The sequence below is a fragment of the Linepithema humile genome, chromosome 1 (assembly GCF_040581485.1).
Source record: "Linepithema humile isolate Giens D197 chromosome 1, Lhum_UNIL_v1.0, whole genome shotgun sequence".
NCBI lineage: Eukaryota > Metazoa > Arthropoda > Insecta > Hymenoptera > Formicidae > Linepithema > Linepithema humile.
The window spans coordinates 27,097,903-27,117,367 of NC_090128.1; the positions used below are offsets into that span (position 1 = coordinate 27,097,903).

The following is a 19,465-nucleotide window of genomic DNA, read 5'->3' on the forward strand; positions in this document are numbered from 1 at the left end:
ATTTCGCGTTCTACGCCAAACGGATGAAAAAAAATGCAACAGTATGTTTGTTTCATCCTCTCGTTTCATCTAGATATCGGAGTAATTTTTTTTAATTATAAAAAGGCCGCGCGCCTCCGCGAGCGTCGAAATATACGCTACGCGCAAAATGCAAACGCCATTATATTTATTCTTACCGTTATAAGCCCAAAACTTGAGAGAGTGAGTGAGCACCTGGCACCTCTGTAAGCACCGTCAGGGAAGCGAAGGGTTAAAATTGGCGAAGAGCGGGAGAATCGAGATCGCGCGTGGCGCGGAGTGAACCGCCGGCGATACTCGCGGCGCGTACGTGGAGGCGCAGATCTAGTTCGCGGTGTCGCCACAGGTCACGGCGGCGCTGTACCGCCGGTGCGATCCTCAGTCCGTCACGGGGTCGCAAGGGATATGCACTGTTCTTGTCGATTGTCCGTACTCGGGCTCGTACGACGTGACGCGCGAAAAGCACACGCCGCGTGAGTGCACGCCGCACTTTGACAGTTCGCATCGGCAACGCCGCGGCACGAATTTATTTATTTTTTTTTCTTTTCACTGACGCGCGTTGCAAAAGTGTTTTGTGCTCGGTGAGATGACGGCAGCTTGTGAATCACGATAATCGGACGGCGATCAGGGTGACAGTGCGGGTGGCAGAAGAGAGGAAGGAGCACCGGTGAGCACTGCGGCACGAGAACGGAGTTTGCGTACGCTACGGTCACTAAACGTGAGTGTTTCTTCCAGAATCACTTGTGAAAGTTCTCCAATATTAACACTTTCCACTCTGATTTCATCTCCACAAATAGAAATATTAAATGCTTTTTTTATTAAAATTTTATACCAAGATAATTGTGCATCAAGCATTGATAATACACGCAGAAGATTGCTCTTAAGAATTGAGCTGTTTCCACTTCAATATAGGAAAGCAAAGCAGTTCGACATCACGTGAAAATATTATTTCACTCTGTCACAAATGTAAAGCTCGACATTATAAATTAATTAATAGAATCGGCCATTAACGTGCTTCAGTGGAAATAAATAGCGCAATAACATGCGAGAGATGCATCGATATTCTACAAGAAAATTAACAAGAGAATATCTAGCCAACCTTGCTATAAACACGCGATGTACCTCCTTATTTCCTTTCATAACTTTTCGGAATAATTGCATGTTCACAAGCAAGATCGTTGCGATAAGGCAGAAAGATTAAGAGAACCTACAATAAATTTTTCATAATAATTTATGTCTTGAGAGAAAAAGATATTCAAACAGTTATCCTTATTCTCTTCGGGATGTTTTCACAATTTTTCAAAGCAACATTTTTAGCTGTCTGAAATATACATACATCGCAATCAATAAAATTGAATGACAGTCTTAAAAAGGCAATGTTTCCTTCTCGTTAGCGACATTTTCCGTGACGTAAAAAGCGTAGAATCAAAAGGAGCAACGTCAAAGAGCTCAGCTGTCACCGTGACAGATCGGAGCGCGCGCTCGCGCGATCCTGAACGATCACCGGCCATTGTATACACGATGCAGTTTGCCTTCTATTATCGCTCGATGTTCGTCCATTCGCGCGGGATACGTGTCGGCTTTTCGACGTGCAGCAGTGCTCGCGATGTCACTAATGCGGTAACCGCGTCACGCGTCTCTTTCGATGGCAAACGCGCGGTTTCGTCGGTGCTTCGAGGCGCTTTGTGCCGACAATTTCTCGGCAATTGAGCAACTCCGCCGGCACGCAATTAATAATGCTGTCTCGCGAGATAGGGGCGGGATAAAGCGGAGCGCGCTTACGTTATCGAGCTCGGGGAGTTAAATGATCACGATAGTGACGATGCGGAAAGCGCATCCCGCTGCGTTATCCGCAATTTCGCCGTGCATTATACACGTACGACGAGTCACGCGTTTCCCGAGTGCGCGCCGACTGCACCGTGATTCATCGCGACGCGCTCCGATGTCATCGTTCCCGCGTCGTTTTTAATAGAGGTAAAAAGTTGGCGTAAAATTTCTATCTCGACGTCGCGCGAGTTACAAATCCGCGTTGAGATTTCGGAGGAACGCTTCGCGCAACGTTTGCCGGAAATCTATGACACAACCGCATGGGATCTACGCCACTGGTTGCTTCCGCGCGGTAACTAATTCTCGTCACGTAAGCCCGTGTGTATATGTATGTGTGTGGCACACGTCACATTCTGAAAAGGATGGGCTTCAGGACGACTCGTCCAGCTGATTACTTACGGACGCTCGATCGATTCGCGATATTCCGATCGGATTTATCGCGATGTTGGAGCTTCGACAATGCGCGCCGCAAAATTTCTCTGAGTTTTAACTCCGTGTAATTGTCAGTCATAACGTTTTCGCGATAAATTCGCTGCGTAAATAATTAACTTGGCGCAATCGGTGCGTTTGCCCGCACACACAGCTCATACGCGCTTCAAAATAGGTTCTCTTTGTAAGCGAACGCGAATTGTACGCTGGGCCGGACGTATATTTCGAAATTGTGTAAATAGCACGTACAGCTCGCTCTCGTATTCATATCGGGCGCGGCTACACCGCCGTTGAATAATTCTATCACTTTAATTACCGAAGTTTATAGCGCAAATCAGCGCGATGGGGAATAATTGAATCCCGCGGAAAGGCGGAACGCGCGTGTTCGCGCGCGTATTCGGGCTGCTCGCCCTCGCGCCCGGCGCGACTCGGCGCTTTTCTTCGATGATGTACGGGGTTAGGCGGATTGTTGTAAATATAGCACGTCGGACAGTGACTAAAGGCGAGAACATCAATCAGCACTCGCGAGCCATTGTGCTCCACGAGACTGATAATAAATAGCGCGTTCCGTTCTCGCCGGTTATAATTCCTCCTCCCGATCGCTCTCGTGTCTTGTCTCTCGTCGCTGCCTTTTTCTCATTCTCCCCCGCGCAACAATTGCGCGCGCGCGCGCGCTCTTTCTCTCTCTCTCTCTCTCTTTCCCCCTTTCTCTGATTGTCTGTATGTAGTCTGTACCGCGAACAGGTGTCTAACTACCGACTGCCGTTTCTACGACTATAGCCCTGCGAGCACGTTTATTGTAGCTTTATTGTACTTCTTGCTTCCTGCAGATCGCTCGAATCCGTACAATTACACATGAACTGCGACCGTAGGATGGTACCCACAACTCGCCTGTCTATCGATTAACCATTAGCGAAATTAATGGTACCCGTAGACAATAGAATAGCGCTATAAAGCTTAAGAAAGCGAATTAGATACGAGACACCCGTGCAGATTGCGCTAGTCGTGGCACGTGTTTATGTCAGTCTACGTGATCCGCTTTCAATGAAATAATAGTGAAAAAAAAATCGCTATCGCTATACCGTTTTAATTATATAACTTTCTAATCTTATTCCTCCTGACAGAGATCATTCGAGCTGTCGGCGATAAGTTCTCTCGATAATTTTCTTCCCGCTTCAATTATCGTAAAAGATATAGAATATTAAGTGAACATCGTAACTTGAGAAATTACATATTTCGAGAAATAGCATTTCCACAGTAGGATATACTCGGTGACCTGCCAGCCACTCATTTTATAATGGCCAGAATGTTAAACAAGCGAGATGACAGTGCTCACCGCTGGGAAAGCTACGCTTGACTATTTTATGCGCCGCGTTTCTCGAGAGTACGGCACTCTCTCGCATGCGCTAGTTCAGTTTCAAACTTTAATTAAAAAGGTGGAGTCGCAATAAGGTCCTTCCACCCTTTAGCCTAACCCTTATCCTTTCCCACCTCGCGAATCACCGCTATTCCGTCCGTCAAGACCCTTCGTGTGTCCAAGAAGCTATTTTAATTTCATTCACGAGAAACAAACAATGAAATTAACGTCGATGAGCGAGCATATACGTCCGTGTCTTTAATACACGGCCGAAGTGTACATTGCCGGTGCAGACTAGATCTGACGGTGCTTCATTTTCACGTGGATAAAAGATAAAGCAAATATGGATACAACCGCAATGAAAGTACAAGAATCTCAAACAGTTAAAAATCAGCGCGCTGACGCTACGTTTTTTATCTTGCGCGTCCCTTGATAAACGTTAATTGCCACGTTTTTAATTAAAAAAATGAAATATAAGCACCACCCAACTGTTCGCAGGAAATTTTCATCTAGTAAGTAATCATGCAATATCTACTTCGTTCTATGCTATTGCATTGAAAAGAGATGGCACTTATAATGCAATTTTGTAAAATATCAGGCTGGTAATATAATGCAGGAAATTACTTTAACCATCACCGGCTCACAGAAATTGGCTGAACGAAAATTCGGAAAATTCTACGCGAGTCTCTTCGGTTGAGAGAAAGTCGACCCACTCGAGTAAATGTTCAGCAAGCCGCGGAATTGAGGTGGTTGTTACCAAGGCGCGCCGATCTTTGATTAAGAATTCAAGCGGAATAAGTCGAGTCTTTGATAAAAGCCTGTCGAATTTTTGATAGTTCGGTGCTTTGCTTCACTTTTATTATAAATGCGGATTAATGTGTATTTTTAATAATGCACGTTATTATAGAATTGCAGATAAATAAAGAGAATTATAAATCCTCATATTAAAAAGCAGAAAGGCATTATTTACATAAAATATATATATATATAGAAGCTATACAAAATATGAAATTTAATTAAAATGGAAAATCATAGTTGTTATTTTAATATCAAAGTCATTTCGTTCTCAACAATTGCTTATGTATTAATATTTTGTGTAATTATGCAAGTATAATAAACCAATTCACTCACCGATTGTTGTATGCCAACTAAGTATGTTGGCCTCCAGTTCTACCTGAAAAGAAATTAATATATATTTTAATTATTATAAATTAACATATGTTTTATGTATTTTGATTATTACGTATTATTTAATTATTTCCATTTTAATTAAAATATAAGCATATGAAATAAATTGTGTGAATAATTATTTAAAAATTTTAATAAATATTTAATCAATATTTTCTGAATATCTTAATCAATATTTGATAAATACAAATTGTAATTATATACGTGTCATTACAAATATATACGTTTCTAAATAATTAACGAAATATTGTACTCATTAGCTAGCACAGCTTGCAGTTTGCTCCACCGACTGTAGACTCCGCCTTGAAACTATTCTGAATCAATGCTATCGAAGAATCAATGTGTACCGAAAATACGTATTTATTGTTACGTGCACTATCGAACGAAGGTTAACTCGGGCGCTTGATTTTCGGAAGAACAAGAAAATCACGAACGGAACTACATCGCGATTCTTCAATGCAGCTGATGCACAGCAATTCTAAGATGAAATCTGCAGTGGATGGAAGAAATTGCAATATTCTAGCTACACAAATGTTTGTTTATTATTTAAATATGTACATAATTGTAATAACACACACACACACACACACACACACACACACACACACACACAATTAAAATTGCATGCATATTTTTGATATATTTTAATAAACTATTTTGCAATTAACAGTTATCAATATCTAAGTAACACGCATACATATATATATCAGAGCGCTGTCAGAGCAATCATTGACGTCGTACAGTCGGAGAATAGCCGCGCAATGATTCACTTGCTCGGTAAAAACTCGAAGCAATTATTATATCTGTGCGAGAGAGACGCGTCTCGTGCGAGAGAAATTATAAGGTCGGCCGACAAGCGTGACGACCGGGTCATCACTGGCAATGCAATCGCAATTGCTCGCAGTGCACTGCAGCATTTCATGCCGGCGTCATAAATCGCATCGCGGCGTCATACCAAAAATTAATCTAATCTCGCGTCTAGGAAATATTTATCATATAATCAACCGATGGCCGGTCGTGAAGCGCCATTGCGTGTATCGCGCATCACCGTCGGAACGACTCATGCCACTCGTATAATGAATAATCGACTTGTTCCGCGTGCGATCGCACTCACGAGATTACGCTCTCATTTTCCGCTTGATATCATCGGTATCGCGTGCGATTAACGCATCAATTTCTACCGTCTGGAATCAGATGTTCCAGCAACTATCTTTATTTTGCACGTAGACGAGCTTTCGCAACACATCCCGCAGATTCTTTCCTTCCTTCATACACTCGCTGTTTACGTTTTATGTAAGTAAAAGATACGATCAGTTATAATAAAATATATACTGCAATTCCTGCACTTTTCTCATGATTACGGCATCACATATCTTAATCGTCCTTTTCACGTATATCCCGCGATACACACTTTGGTACAATATTCTCAATCCAATTTCCTGTAGAAAATTACGTCGGGCATAACGAGATCAGAGATAATTTCCCCATTCCATTCGCGCTTATGAACAATTTCAATTACACCGGTGTTTATATCTCCGCTTATGATAATATTTTAGTTTCCACAATTTTATTTCCCTGCAAAATTTACATATCGCTCGCTGTTCGCCGAAATTATGGACAGTATTAATTCTGCTAGACATTATGCGCAGAACCATAAACGATACCCGCGTGTCCATACAAACAGACGGAAAGACCAGTTAATCCGAATCCGCCGGGACCTATCCGTCGCGCGAGATTAGCTGCCCACGTTAGTGATTAGACGAAAGCCGTTGCTCCGGTTAGAGTGGCCCGTGAGTCCCGGCCGCCCGTATCCGCGAGCTACCTTCCGGATAATCTGACAAGCGCTCGCGCATTCGTTCGTCACGGTTTATCGCCGCTGATCTCGTCTCTCGGGGCTGCCTCAAGTTGTCGTTCAAGTTCGAAGGAGCGCGCAATGCAGCCCGCGCTCACGGCACGGCCAGTAAAGCGATTCGTTCCACCAATATAACGAAGCAGCTGAGCCTGGTAATGGTGCGGCGTTACGTATCTGAAAATCAGCGCCCTGCCATCGTCACTCTTCGCAGTCGCGTAGTATCGATTCGCTGACGAGAATCTCGGTGGAACAGTATTGTCGCAAATAAAACGCGAGAGACTCCTGACAGACGCTTTCCTATCGAATTTCCTTCGCTGTTCGACGCGCGCGCGAATTTCCATTCGATGCAATTTGCGAGCCACACATCGTCCCTGCGCAAACGAGAAATATATTTCACGCGACGATTAGCCGTCGCGACACTATGTTGGGATAACATTTATCAGATCGTATCCTTTTCCCGGGACATAAATCGCGAACCTAGTAGTGGAGAACACTACGTGTCCGCTTACGTTCGCGGCGTCGGCGTCCGCGCATTCAAACATAATGAGAACATTTCCTCGCCGCTAATACATTCGTGCGTGGTTAACATATTGCGAAAGCGCGTGCTCACGAGTATTGCGTCACTGTAGAAAGCGTTCGACGGAGTGAGCGCGAGACCCACGGCGACGACAAGTAGTCCTGTCCGAGACGACATCCTCCGCGCCATGCAGGACTTGTCTAGCCGTGTATACGTGGCGCGAGGAGTAGCCGTTTCGCGCTGCTGATATTTGTCTCAATTAATCTCGTGTGAAAATACGAGTTGCGTATCATCAAGAAATATGCGACAGCCTGTTATAGGATAACAACGCCGACGAAATAGCACGCGGGAAGTAATATTAATCACTGCAGACACTTTCTTTGCCTCACAAGCAATGAAACTATTTTTCTAAAGTTTCCTGAACTTTTCTTTAGGGAAAATACAATTTATACACCACGCTTTGTACACCTCCACTTGTGCCAGTGCACGGAAAAGAGCAATTTTCTCCAAAGTACGATAATTTCGTCCAACTCGGGCCCCTTTTGATAAAAATAATCTGTCGCTCACATGCTCGCGTATATACGGGCTACATCGTTGACGTAATTATCTACGATAGTTTTTCCCGCAGAACGCATTTTCCCACATAGTCGTCGACAAATCACACGACGATAAAATGCGCACGTATTTATCTTCATTAGCAGGCGACAGCACGGTCATAAACATAATCAGAAAGTTCGTTTAAAGCTCGCGTAATATATTTATAGCTAAAACGATAGCGTATTATGAATGTACAGAATGTATTATGAATGTATATTTCTACGGCGTCATCGCGAAAATGGTTGCAAATTTCCGGGATGCAATAAATTAGTTGAATTCACAATTTTCCTTACTAAATAGCAGAAATAGCATCTATTTCCTGCATCGTGCTGTTTTTAATTACATCTAAATATTTCATTATCATAGCTTTGAATAACTGAATTATTAAATATTTTTATGTTACATTTTGCACCGAGCGGTTTTTAAAGGAGACTGAAAAGCGTTATATAAGTTAGAAACTGTATCCTTATATTGAAAGTAATATCAAATTTCATCGGATACTTCCCGCAAACTATATTGGCGCAATGCATCACTGGAAGATTCTTCCACAAGTCTTGCCACAGACCACGCATCGATGAAAAATATGAATATTCATCTTCATTATTACGAAACAGTTCACACATAAAGTTAATCAGGAAGTTTACTCTAAGCACGCCTTACATATATCAGCGATAGATTATGAAAGTGCATATCCATCCTGCACCAAGGCTACATCGGAAGTCTGCGAGCGCAAACTTCCGAAGCGTGATAACTCAGCGTAATTGAATAGCGCATTGTAGCAAAGAAAAGTCTTTCGAACTCTTGCGTACTATAATAATTTAACTTACACGACATTCTTTATTCTACATATTATGCAAATAAAAACTAGGAAACTTATAACGAAAAAGTTAATAATTAATATGTAACTAACTATTTCTTTTAATTTATGATTATGAAAAATGAGTTATTAAATCACATTGTAACTAGAATACACGGCATACAGTTATGCATAGCAGTTAATAAAAATATTTGCATGAATAAAATGTAGAATTTATAAGAATATATTACTTGAAAATTTTTTAAAATATAACTATAAAGAAATAACTAGAAGAGAAATTATCGTCTTGTCATTGTTAGAATAATGTAGAAGCAAGTATGTAGATGCAATGCAGTAAACGCGTTTATCAGAGCTCCATTAGCTCATTTAAGCAACACGAGGAAGTCAGCGTGCCGGAAGTGCGATAAATTTCACCTGGCGCGTTACGAAAGCGCATTCCCCTGCAACCTGCATCGCCGTAGGAAGCGCTCGGTATACGCAACAGACGCAAACTTCCGAATGGCGGATAACCAACCGGACTCCCGACCCCCGGACAGCTTCTTCTGGGATCCGCGTGGGATCGTGCGCGATTGGCGCGAAGTGTTTAACGCATGTGTATACGTGTGCTCGCATGCATGAATCCGTGGCGTATCCGTGGGCAAACAGAAAGCGGTTCCCTGCAGGACCGGTCTACCGTTGGTCCACGCCGCTATCTGTCCACGGCAGCGCGGCGCAAACATTTGTTCAGGACGAGGGAGGAAAAGCGGCGGCGGCGGCGGCGGAGGCGCGAGTGGCGATGCGATATCGGTAATAAGATAACGACTGTCCGGCGAGCTGCACCCGGCCTCTTCTCCCGCTCTCCGTTTCTTGTTTCAGTTCCTGTTTCTCCCCCCCTCCTCCCTCACCCCCGCCCCCGTGAACCTTCTCTTTGTCCTCTTCAGCCCCCGGTCTCGCTGTACTCTTTGTGCTCCTTTGTACTTGTTCTTCCTCCCTGCAACAACCTGGGCTTCTGCAAGAAGCACTCGCTCGTTCGAACTTCCTCTATCGAGGATCCTCGGAGCTTCGCCCCCGGCGCCGCGACCCGACCTTACAACACGCCGATGTTTCTATACCGGTTAGTTATTGGTTGAATTTTTGCCAAACAGCAACCACGGACCATTAGGTCAACGAAGTGCTCCTCCGTTCAATTAATAACTAGCGATCGAGCTCGTATTTTATCGAACAGCCGTCCCACCTTTTAAGCGCCTCACTGATTATTACCACCGATACTTTGATGCACCGGCATCATTTCGATTTAAACCCGCAGATATCCGCAGTATCATTGTACGCGCGATGCCAGCTCTGCGGGATAGAGAAATGCAAGCGTGTTATCCGGACGAATCGCGGGCACGTCGGAAGCCACGTCGTCTTCCTCTTCCGCGATTTCGAACGAGTCTGTATGCCGAAACGACGACGACGACGACAACGACGACGACGATTATGGGCGCTCGGGATCCTCTCTCGGAATCGCGATCCCGGCAAACGTCTATATTGCGTTCTTACGAGTCTCATAATAGCGCCCGTCTCTCGAAGGAAGATCCTCTTCATGCCAATATCCGAAGCGCGCAGAGAATATTCGCGCCCCCGACGTATTCGCCAGTCGTCTGCCGTGATGCCGACGGACAAAAGAAGAAAAGGCGAGACCCCGCGCTTACGCATCGCGCGCGTGCATTGTGCGCTCGCATTATGAGACGCGCGCGATGGCCGGGGATCCGTGCCGCGTGATCAGGCAATAAAAAACACAACGGTCCGTTGCCGGCCTCCTCGGCGCAACAGTCCGCAAGGGGGTCCCCGTCGCGGGCTCGTCGTGTGCGCGCAACGCATACGCGGCGCGCGGTATAAAATCGGGGTGGGAAGGGAAACGCGCGATGGGCGAAGGTCGGCGCCGGGTGTCGGCAGGGTCGGCAGCATCGCCGTGCCGAGCGCAACCCCATTCCGCACGGTGTGAGAGTTGAGCATGTGGCAATAAACAATTTGTTACGTCGAGAGGGTCGAAGCCTGCAACGGCATACGCTCTCTCGCGCATTCTCCCGCCGTTTCTCTCCCTCCGTCTTCGTCTCCTGCTCTCCCGCGATCCGGCCTCTCTCGCACGACTTCCTCCTCCTCTCCCTCGATCGCTCTCTCTGTCCGTTTCCTCCCTTTCTCATCCTTCGGCCGCCCCTCGCGGCGACCCGCGCGTTCACGCACGACGCTGCGGAGCGACGTAACAATCAATAGCCGACGCATCACGTTGTTTTCTACGCTACCTACCCGTCCACGTCGCACACGCGATCGTTAACCTCTCGATTATCGTTGCGGCGACCGCGACGATCGCCATCTCTCCCTCTCCAATCCCCGACCACGTCAACGACAACGTCGTCACACCGCAAACACACTGTTATCCCACCGATGATGTAATAGTTTAAAAACCGATGGATACCCGCTATAAGCCCGAATGAGTTATATTTGAATGTCTTTCGGCAGTTATCGTGCTCTCCGTTTCCGTCGACGTCGTGTCGAAAAGCGATTTCGCGCGCATATTCTAGCGAACGCACGGAAAATAGAGACGGGATAGAAAATACGGTAATGTACTTGGGACACCCTATTTATGCACACGTGTAATACAATGAAATGCCACTTTGTAATATTCATTCATCTTCCGCGCTGCTTAACTTTCGCAACCATTTTTATCATTATATTATTATTTTATATAACTTGTATTATAAAATTCAACACGACGCGCGTCCAGCATTATAAATAAATATTTTTGCTGCAAATATTTTTCACGAACGCGACCAGTTTTACCGCAAAATAAAGACTACGTCAGGCAAGAGAGACTAATATTAATTATGAAAATCATATCACGTTTACTTCATTTAAAATTAATTCTGGATAGCTCAAAATGTCACCAGATGTACTTCCAGCCGCAGTCTCATTTAAATAAATCTTGCTTCAAAGCGTTCTTTCGTTTAATTACGCGTGCGAGAGAAATGCTTACCACAACTCGCTTGGTAATAGAAAACGCACAGTATCGCGGAATTAACGAGGATCGAAGCAGAGGAGAAAGAAGCGCCAGGAGTGTGCGAACGAATATCTGCGAAAAACGTTGGAAAAGGCACTAAGTTTTTTTTTCTTCTCGCTGCACAGCGCCGGCCGTCGACATTATACGCACGCAGACGATAACGCGGAGGGGAGGAGGCGCAAAATAAAATGAGATCGCATTATATGCACTCGTGAAAAGGATCTGGAGAGATCCCCAAGTCTCTCGGTCGCTTGCACGTGGATCATACAGCCGCCAATACACACATTCGCGCAAAAGTGTTTTACTGCACGCTCGCGTCTATGTGTGTCTGCGCACGCATACGCGTATACAGAGATGTTCCTTGCCCCTTTGAAGAAGATATACGCGCGCCGGTCTTTTTACGCACAAAACAAACACGGATCCCGTTTTTGATGTGCACCGGCGCAAAAGTATTTTATATAATGTTGACGAAGATACATATCTGTTCGCTTTACGTAAAACGGATTTAACACGTTACACTCTTCGCGCGAATCGCGCGCCGGTCGCGCTGCCGCGCCACATTGATTGGCGGTCAACGGTCCCATTTTGCAGTCGAAATCGCACTCCGAATCGATGAAAGGACATATTTATCTTACTGCGGAATTCAACGTCAAATTTTTATACGAAAACTATGCGAAAACGAGATCCGCAATGACGGTCAGCTCACGCAGGTCGCCGCTTTATTTCTCTACGTGATAGAAATATTTTTTATGTACGCGAGAAAAAAGGTATGCAGCACCCGAGAATTACATTCCGCCTACGCTATAATGCACTCACGTTCCTTTCGCACAAACGTTTTTCATTAGCCAAAAAGTTATACACACGCGCACCGGTAATTGCACATACGCTTTTATATTTTATGGAAATATAGATGCATCTGCAAGGCTAGTGCATAATTTGGCAATTTTTCGAGCGGAGTTCGCTGTTTTTCGGATTATTAAATCGCCTTTGACGTGCAGTGATCTAAGTAAAAGCAGTTTCATACAACGAGACACACGCTATCGTGCATCACTTTTTCATGGGCTTGTGTGCCGTATTTCATTTACGTGAAATGCGGGATAGGCTAGCATTTCTTTCTCCGGAACTCTTCGCCAGCAACGACTCAAGCATTTCTTAGCGACTGATAGAAATTACATCAGATATATTTATATTTTAAAACTCTACTTAATACATTCAGATATCAATCTAAAAGATTTATTTTGCACATTTGCACCGTAGTTCTATTTATATTTTTACATCTTAAAAATGCACTGTCTTTTACTGGATATGTTAAAATTTTGAAAGAAATCATTTTATCGAAATATCTAATAATCGTCTAAACGTTTTTTTCAAATAGAAAAGAATATTACCTCCATACCTTTCCCTCTAAGTTCTACCGTGCGCCTTGCAAAATACCGTTCTCTCCGCCACGTGAAAACCTGTCTCGCCAGTTCCGTCACCAATCCACGTCGGGTATTTCCGCTAAAACCTTCGTTTCTACCTCGTTTCCACAAACTCCGGGCGCGGAGTGACTGACGCGTTTGTCGGCTCGCGGCGATGGAAACCAACGACAAGCGCGGTAACCAAACTCCATTAATCAAGCGGCATTCGTCGCTTAATGAAAAGGCCAAATATCGCCCACCGTGAATGAAAGATAGCCGCTCGCGGAAACGATTCGAACTGCCGACGTAAACTACCAAAGCGAGCAACGTGCAAATTTCGTCGTGACCGACGAGGATGGGTAGACGTATCGGATTCCGCACGCTTCGATGAAGCAAATATCCCTATTGCGTTCAATAACTGTTATCACAATAGTAATAACACTATTTTCATAAGAAACTTTACCCAAAACATATATACGCGTATCTTGAGGATTCTTTCATTCTATTATATTTTATAAATAACACAGGAGATAATCACAATTCTATAATAAATTTAAACCACTAAAAACTTTTAAAATTAATATAAATCGCCTAATTTAATTAATAGTCACTGACATATAATAAAAATGAAAAATTGAGATTGAGAGATTCGAGTAAATCATACATGGATTTAAGGCTGAAACACAATCTTATTGTTAAAAGTGTGACAAGACATAAACGATGACTTTGGCGAAATTTTTCGCGCGGCGGCGTTCACGCTCGACCACTTTTCTTATAAGTTACGCGCGACTGTAAAAACTTAGTCTTGGTAACGTAATAATAGGCAAGAAAGGCCCAAGCCCGTATCGTGGGCTCTATTAAAAAACTTGTGGCCAAACTATTCTAATAAAACGCAGATTGCACGTCGAAGGTACATACGTATGCGGCCTTTTGGATACACGCGTATAATTATTGGAAAAAGTTATAAGACTAGAGCCATCACAATAATAGGATACGATTTTTTTCATCTTGAAAGCGTGATATGTGCGTGATATGAATATGAAGCGGAAGAATTAAGAGAAGCGTTGTTTAATGAGAGTATAAGCAAAATTCATTGCGGTGTAATTGCAGTAACAATTATTATAACAAGGTAATAATGATATAATCAATAATAATAATTATCATTGAAATAATTATGTAGAGATAGATACGATACGCAATATCAATCCTCGTTGAATACGACAGAAAGACAGATACACATTGGAATGCAGCGGCATTTATCGTACAATTTGTGTTTCAAACAATGAAGAGTTTATCAACAAAATTATCGAACGGCAGCATTGTTCCGCGTCATATTGACAAAATCGAAACTAATAATCATCTCATTGATCCGCACAAACGATTATTAAATACTATCAATTATTTTATTGTAAAATATTATTAAAGATTGTTAATAATACAAATTTATTTTATTTTTGCTGTTATGAAAAATTAATTTTTACGGTAAAACATGGAAAAAGCGTGTAGCTCCAAATTGAGAATTCAGAGCGTACAGAGACATATCATATGATACACTATATGGATGCATTCCAATATGTTATATTGCGCTATGTGCTAATTGTGCAATTAAATCGAAAATTTAAATTTAATTCCTCCGCCTTTTAACTCGGCGTTTACTACGCGCGTTACCGATGCATCGTGATACTTCGAATACGCGATATCGCGCGTTAATTAAAATTCGATGTACGCCCCGGGTTTTTGGCATCGCGTAAATAAAGCAAAAATTCGCGCGACATCCGCATCACATTTGAATTTCACCAACGGCTTTCCGAGGCGAGCTCACTCAACGCAGATCGCAAAATCGCCTTTCATATACATAAACGAGCCGCGCCGTATGCATATGCACATAAACCGTGCTAATGTGTGCCTGTGACATGCTAGCGTCGTCGTCGTCGTCATCATCGTCGTCGTCGTCGTCGTCGTCGTCGTCGTGTCGTCGTCGTCGCCGTCGCCGTCGTCGTCGTCGTCGTCGTCTTCGTCGTCGTCGTCGTCGTCGTCGTCGTCGCCGTCGTCGTCGCCGTCGCCGTCGCCGTCGCCGTCGTCGTCGTCGTTGGGAATCAATTAGCTCGACATGCACCGGTATCCCTTGGGATACGTGTAACACCTTTCCTGCCGTGCGCGCGGAACACTTTTCGGCATTTAATACCAGACAGTATATACCAGTGTGCGCGCAATGTGTATGTGTGTGTGTGTGTGCACGAGTTATTTCAGTAGCACTGCCCCATGATAATAGGATAACACCGCTTTTAGAATTACACGCGGCGAATCTCAGCAACCGCACCGTTAACTTCCGGTCTTAATTACCGAGATAATGAGTCGAAAAACTTGAAGTAACTACTTTTCGATAATAACGCTAACGCGACTATCATGAGCGCAAAACAGTATTACTATGTTCAACATGCAAATTTATATGTCGTAATTATTACACTTGTATCGAAAACAACGCACTTACTTGTTCCATTTATTCGATTTATATTCATTACACTAGTAGCGATATAATTGCTAAATATAAATGCTATCGGCTTGTTATGTTATACGAATAATACACCATCGATCAATAAACGTTTGCAGCACAGCTTCACGCATTCGCGATAATACACCTAAACGCACTCATTGCTTAATATCAGCAATATTCTAACTACATTATCGTTGTACCACAAAATGCAATTGCATCCTGACATGTTTTGTCTGCAGTTTAGCGCAAACATTTTGATAAGCCATTTGAAGAGATACATATTTATACAATGCTCCAATATTTGTTGTCGCTTGTTTATTAAAAGAAGAAACTGCTTTCGGTATTCTCACGGTGACGCGGTCGTAGATTACATTTCACCGCGTGTTTGTTCCACTCCCAAATTTCCACCGTTAATAACGAGTTCGCTAATTAGGCCTCGGGATGAAATTGCGGTCCGCTACTTTTTCACGCGGAATTTGACGAACGAGCGCGAGTCCGCCGTATCGCGGGATGCTCTCGGAAGTCCGCGTACACATAAATGGGCTTGTCCGTCCATTCGCACATTTCCAGCAGACGGAATAGAGCTGCGGACCGGTGTCCATCGGCCATTCAGCTTTGGGTTTACGCGCGTATGCACGTGTAATCCCCGCGGGGTTTATAGGCCACCATCGCGGGCGGACACAGCGTTACATATCTCCGCGGTGATCACCGCCGGTGGATTCCCGCTCTCTGCGCGCCCGGGATCACCCCGGCCGTCCCTGCCGCCACCGCGTCGTTAATTAAAAGCCATCGCGTCCTCGCGACCGAACCCGACGACCTGCCGCATTTTTAGTAGCTGTTTCCGATGTCAACGACGGGAGTATCACTCGATCGCGATGCCTCGCTTTACGATTCTCGCGGTTGAGCGCGCCGATAGATAGAGACGTTATCACATCGACACTCCCTCGTTCCGTTTATTTACAGCGGAATGTTGGCAACAAAAAAAAAAAAAAAAAGAATGAGGAGCGCGATATTTATTACGAAATCGCCGAAGCGGTTTAATCCGAAAACAAAATAAAAGTGGATCGGATTCAGAAACGAAAGCGGGTCGACAAAATTCTCGCGCGCATCGCCCGACACGTCCGCGTCAATGTGTGATTCCTGCTTTGCACGATGCGCACATCGCACGCGTGCACCATGCGTCACGCTGGAACGGTGCGCGGCACAGCGAGGGTCAATATTATCCGGTCCCAAAATCGATCCATAATTATTAAGCAAACACGACGGGACGGCAGGCCTCCCAAAGCATGCCTGGACAAATATGATTACATCGTTGATGTGAACATTCCGATCAATATAAACTGCACGCGGTGGCATTCTCTACCCAATTAAGCTCGTACGGATCTGCACGCGCGTACATGAAAATCAATCCTCATTGGCCGCGCATCGATGATATCGCCTAATTAGCTCAGAAGCCGGCGGCTACCTGCAGTATACGCCCACGCATAGCCGCCGGCAAAAACAGCCATCTGCTGTGGTTTACTCCGCGCACGTAACTAACTCGCTCCTGTGTGCAGTCGGGTTTCCGCCGGTTTCGGGTTATTCGCTTCAATTTTTGCATTGCCGAAAATATTTGCGAGCGCGGCGCAAAAAGAGACCGGCAACGCGTATCCTTGTCAGATACATCCATTATATGAAATATCGCCGAGTCATATGGACGCTCGTAATGAATTTGTGTTGTACATGTTTGCAGTTAATTGCGCGGTAACAAATTTTCACTCTCGCTAAGAAATGCCGCCGTAATGTTTACAAATGCAGCACACACGCGCGTGTGAAATAAAAATGTCGCGGCGTTGACGTTACCCGTCAACTTTACTGTCATTCTTTTTTCAGGAACTTTAATTCTTTCCTTCATTATTTGCATTCGCACATACATATGTATAAAAGGCTAACTAGCCAAAATGATAATTCTTTTCGTGCTTTCGGCGCACTTACAGTCATTATAAATAATTGCGCTTTGACTCTCGCTGGCTTTTTTCTCGCTATTGTAATTTTATGTTAAAGTCTTTACGGCCCATTTTAAATAATTTTCAAAAATACACGGTTCTGCATTATGCAAGGGAACGTTAAAGCTACGCAGGTCCTCTAGAATTACCCGACGCCAGACGGACAGACATCGTGACGTTGACTAGAAGTGTTTCCGGATGTATATCGCAATGCTATTCATCGCGTGCCTAATTAACAGTGCCCCGTGGCACTCTGACCCCGGCATTGTGCCGTGCGTCGCCAGGCCCTTTTGCGAGCCACGCGCGCAAGCGGCGAGAATTTAATTAACCTGTTCTGCATTTGATAGTCGGCGAAAACTTCCGGTTGGTGTCTTTTGTGAGGCGGTCGTAATTAATATTCCTTGAAAGCGGCAAAGAGCGGAAAGCTCGACCGAGAGAAAGGCAAATGCGGGTCGGACTATGAGGGGATATCACGAAAAGGGCTATGCCTCTCGAAAAGGATCAAAAGAGTTATCAAACCGCGAGCTTATCGCCACTGTTCGTAACGTTTATGCGAATGGATGCTCCCCGAAAGGAGCAAGCGCGTCGCTTGTACCCGCGTGAGCTTGAAAATACAGCATCGGCGATAGCATCGAGGAACGATATCAAGGCATCGGGGAGGATTTTTCGCGGACTATCGAAACAACCTATCTGCGTGGCACATAATTCGTTGCAAATACCACGGTAATGTTACTCGGGAAGAGGAGCGGATGGCGAAACATCATCACTGCGAAACTTTTACAGATTGTTTTGTGCGGCCGCGCGGCGAGCGCAATGTATTCCTGTGATAGCAGAAAGTTGTATCGACAGATACGTTGAAAGTCTGAGCACGAAGGAAACAGGCAACGTAATTAGACGAGCGCGGGGGAACGCGATGCATTCTCTGCGAGCTGGAAATATATTCATGATCGCGCCGGTGTTATCGAGTAGCGCGGTGTACGTTGCTCGGAATGGATTGCGGCTGATCTAACGTACAAGTTCGTCTTCGTAGGAAATATCGTTGGGCGCAAGCACGATCTTATTACATTTTAGCCATGAATCCCATCGAGATACGCAGCTCCGAGAATAGTGTAAGTCACCGAAGTAAGATAATGGAGAGAAAAAAGTGCGAAGGGTGCAGGAGGGCGAATGGGGAGTGAGCAGAAGAGAGGGGGAGGGAGGCGAGATCGTATACGCGAGCGAAACACGGCAAAGCAATTTCTGTACAACCACGTTTTCTCGTTTCCGCGAAGGAGGTCTTCGTGAGGAAGCCGGAGAATTTACATGCGCGTTTACATGTGTGCGCCGTCCGTGAAAAAGGATGAACTCTCATGAATGGTCGAGCGCTTCGCGATTCCCTCCATCTCTCTCTCTCTCCATCTCTCTCTCTCTCTCTCTCTCTCCCTCTCTCTTCTTCTCTCCCGATTCTCGTTCCTCCCATCGTTTCCCTTATTACGAATTATGCCGTGCCCCAGATGGCTTATCGATGGTTTCCATGAAACCTGACGAGAACGCGCCGAGCCACTATCGATTTCGTCGTCGTTAATGATAATCAATGCCTGGCGCGATGAGATTTCGCTAATGGAACATAATATACTGGCCATGCCACCGTGGTATTATTACCTCATTTCACGAGTAAAAGACACTTTTCGCAGAGCGTCCGCCCGGCCGCACTGAGTCCGAGAGATTTTTATCATAACGCACAAGTGCCTTTTTTACCGCCATTAACAAAGAAGATTAATTTTCCTCGACGTCAATCTACTTTCATTTTAATAAAAGAAATATCGATTATGTCATCGGATTAATTATTAATATATAATTCCATAATAGAAAATAAAGATTAACTCATATTGAAAATACTTCTCCGATTTACAGTATAAAATCACGCAGATTGATTAAATCAAATAAATGTCAAATGATATTAACCAATGTACGGAACATTTTTCT

At 44.4% G+C, this 19,465-nt stretch overlaps 2 protein-coding genes across 2 annotated transcripts in view; one reads left to right on the forward strand and one right to left on the reverse strand.

The window, feature by feature from the left end:
* Window positions 1-19,465, reverse strand: part of LOC105668537 (uncharacterized) — a 111,955-nt gene that overhangs the window by 75,152 nt on the left and 17,338 nt on the right. The window contains exon 2 of the mRNA XM_012360972.2: window positions 4,763-4,805. Within this exon, the coding sequence (XP_012216395.1) occupies window positions 4,763-4,805 (43 nt within the window). The remainder of the gene's footprint in view (window positions 1-4,762; window positions 4,806-19,465) is intronic.
* Window positions 379-19,465, forward strand: part of LOC105668533 (discoidin domain-containing receptor 2-like) — a 135,866-nt gene continuing 116,779 nt past the window's right edge. The window contains exon 1 of the mRNA XM_012360965.2: window positions 379-736. The gene's annotated coding sequence lies outside the window, so the exon portion shown is untranslated. The remainder of the gene's footprint in view (window positions 737-19,465) is intronic.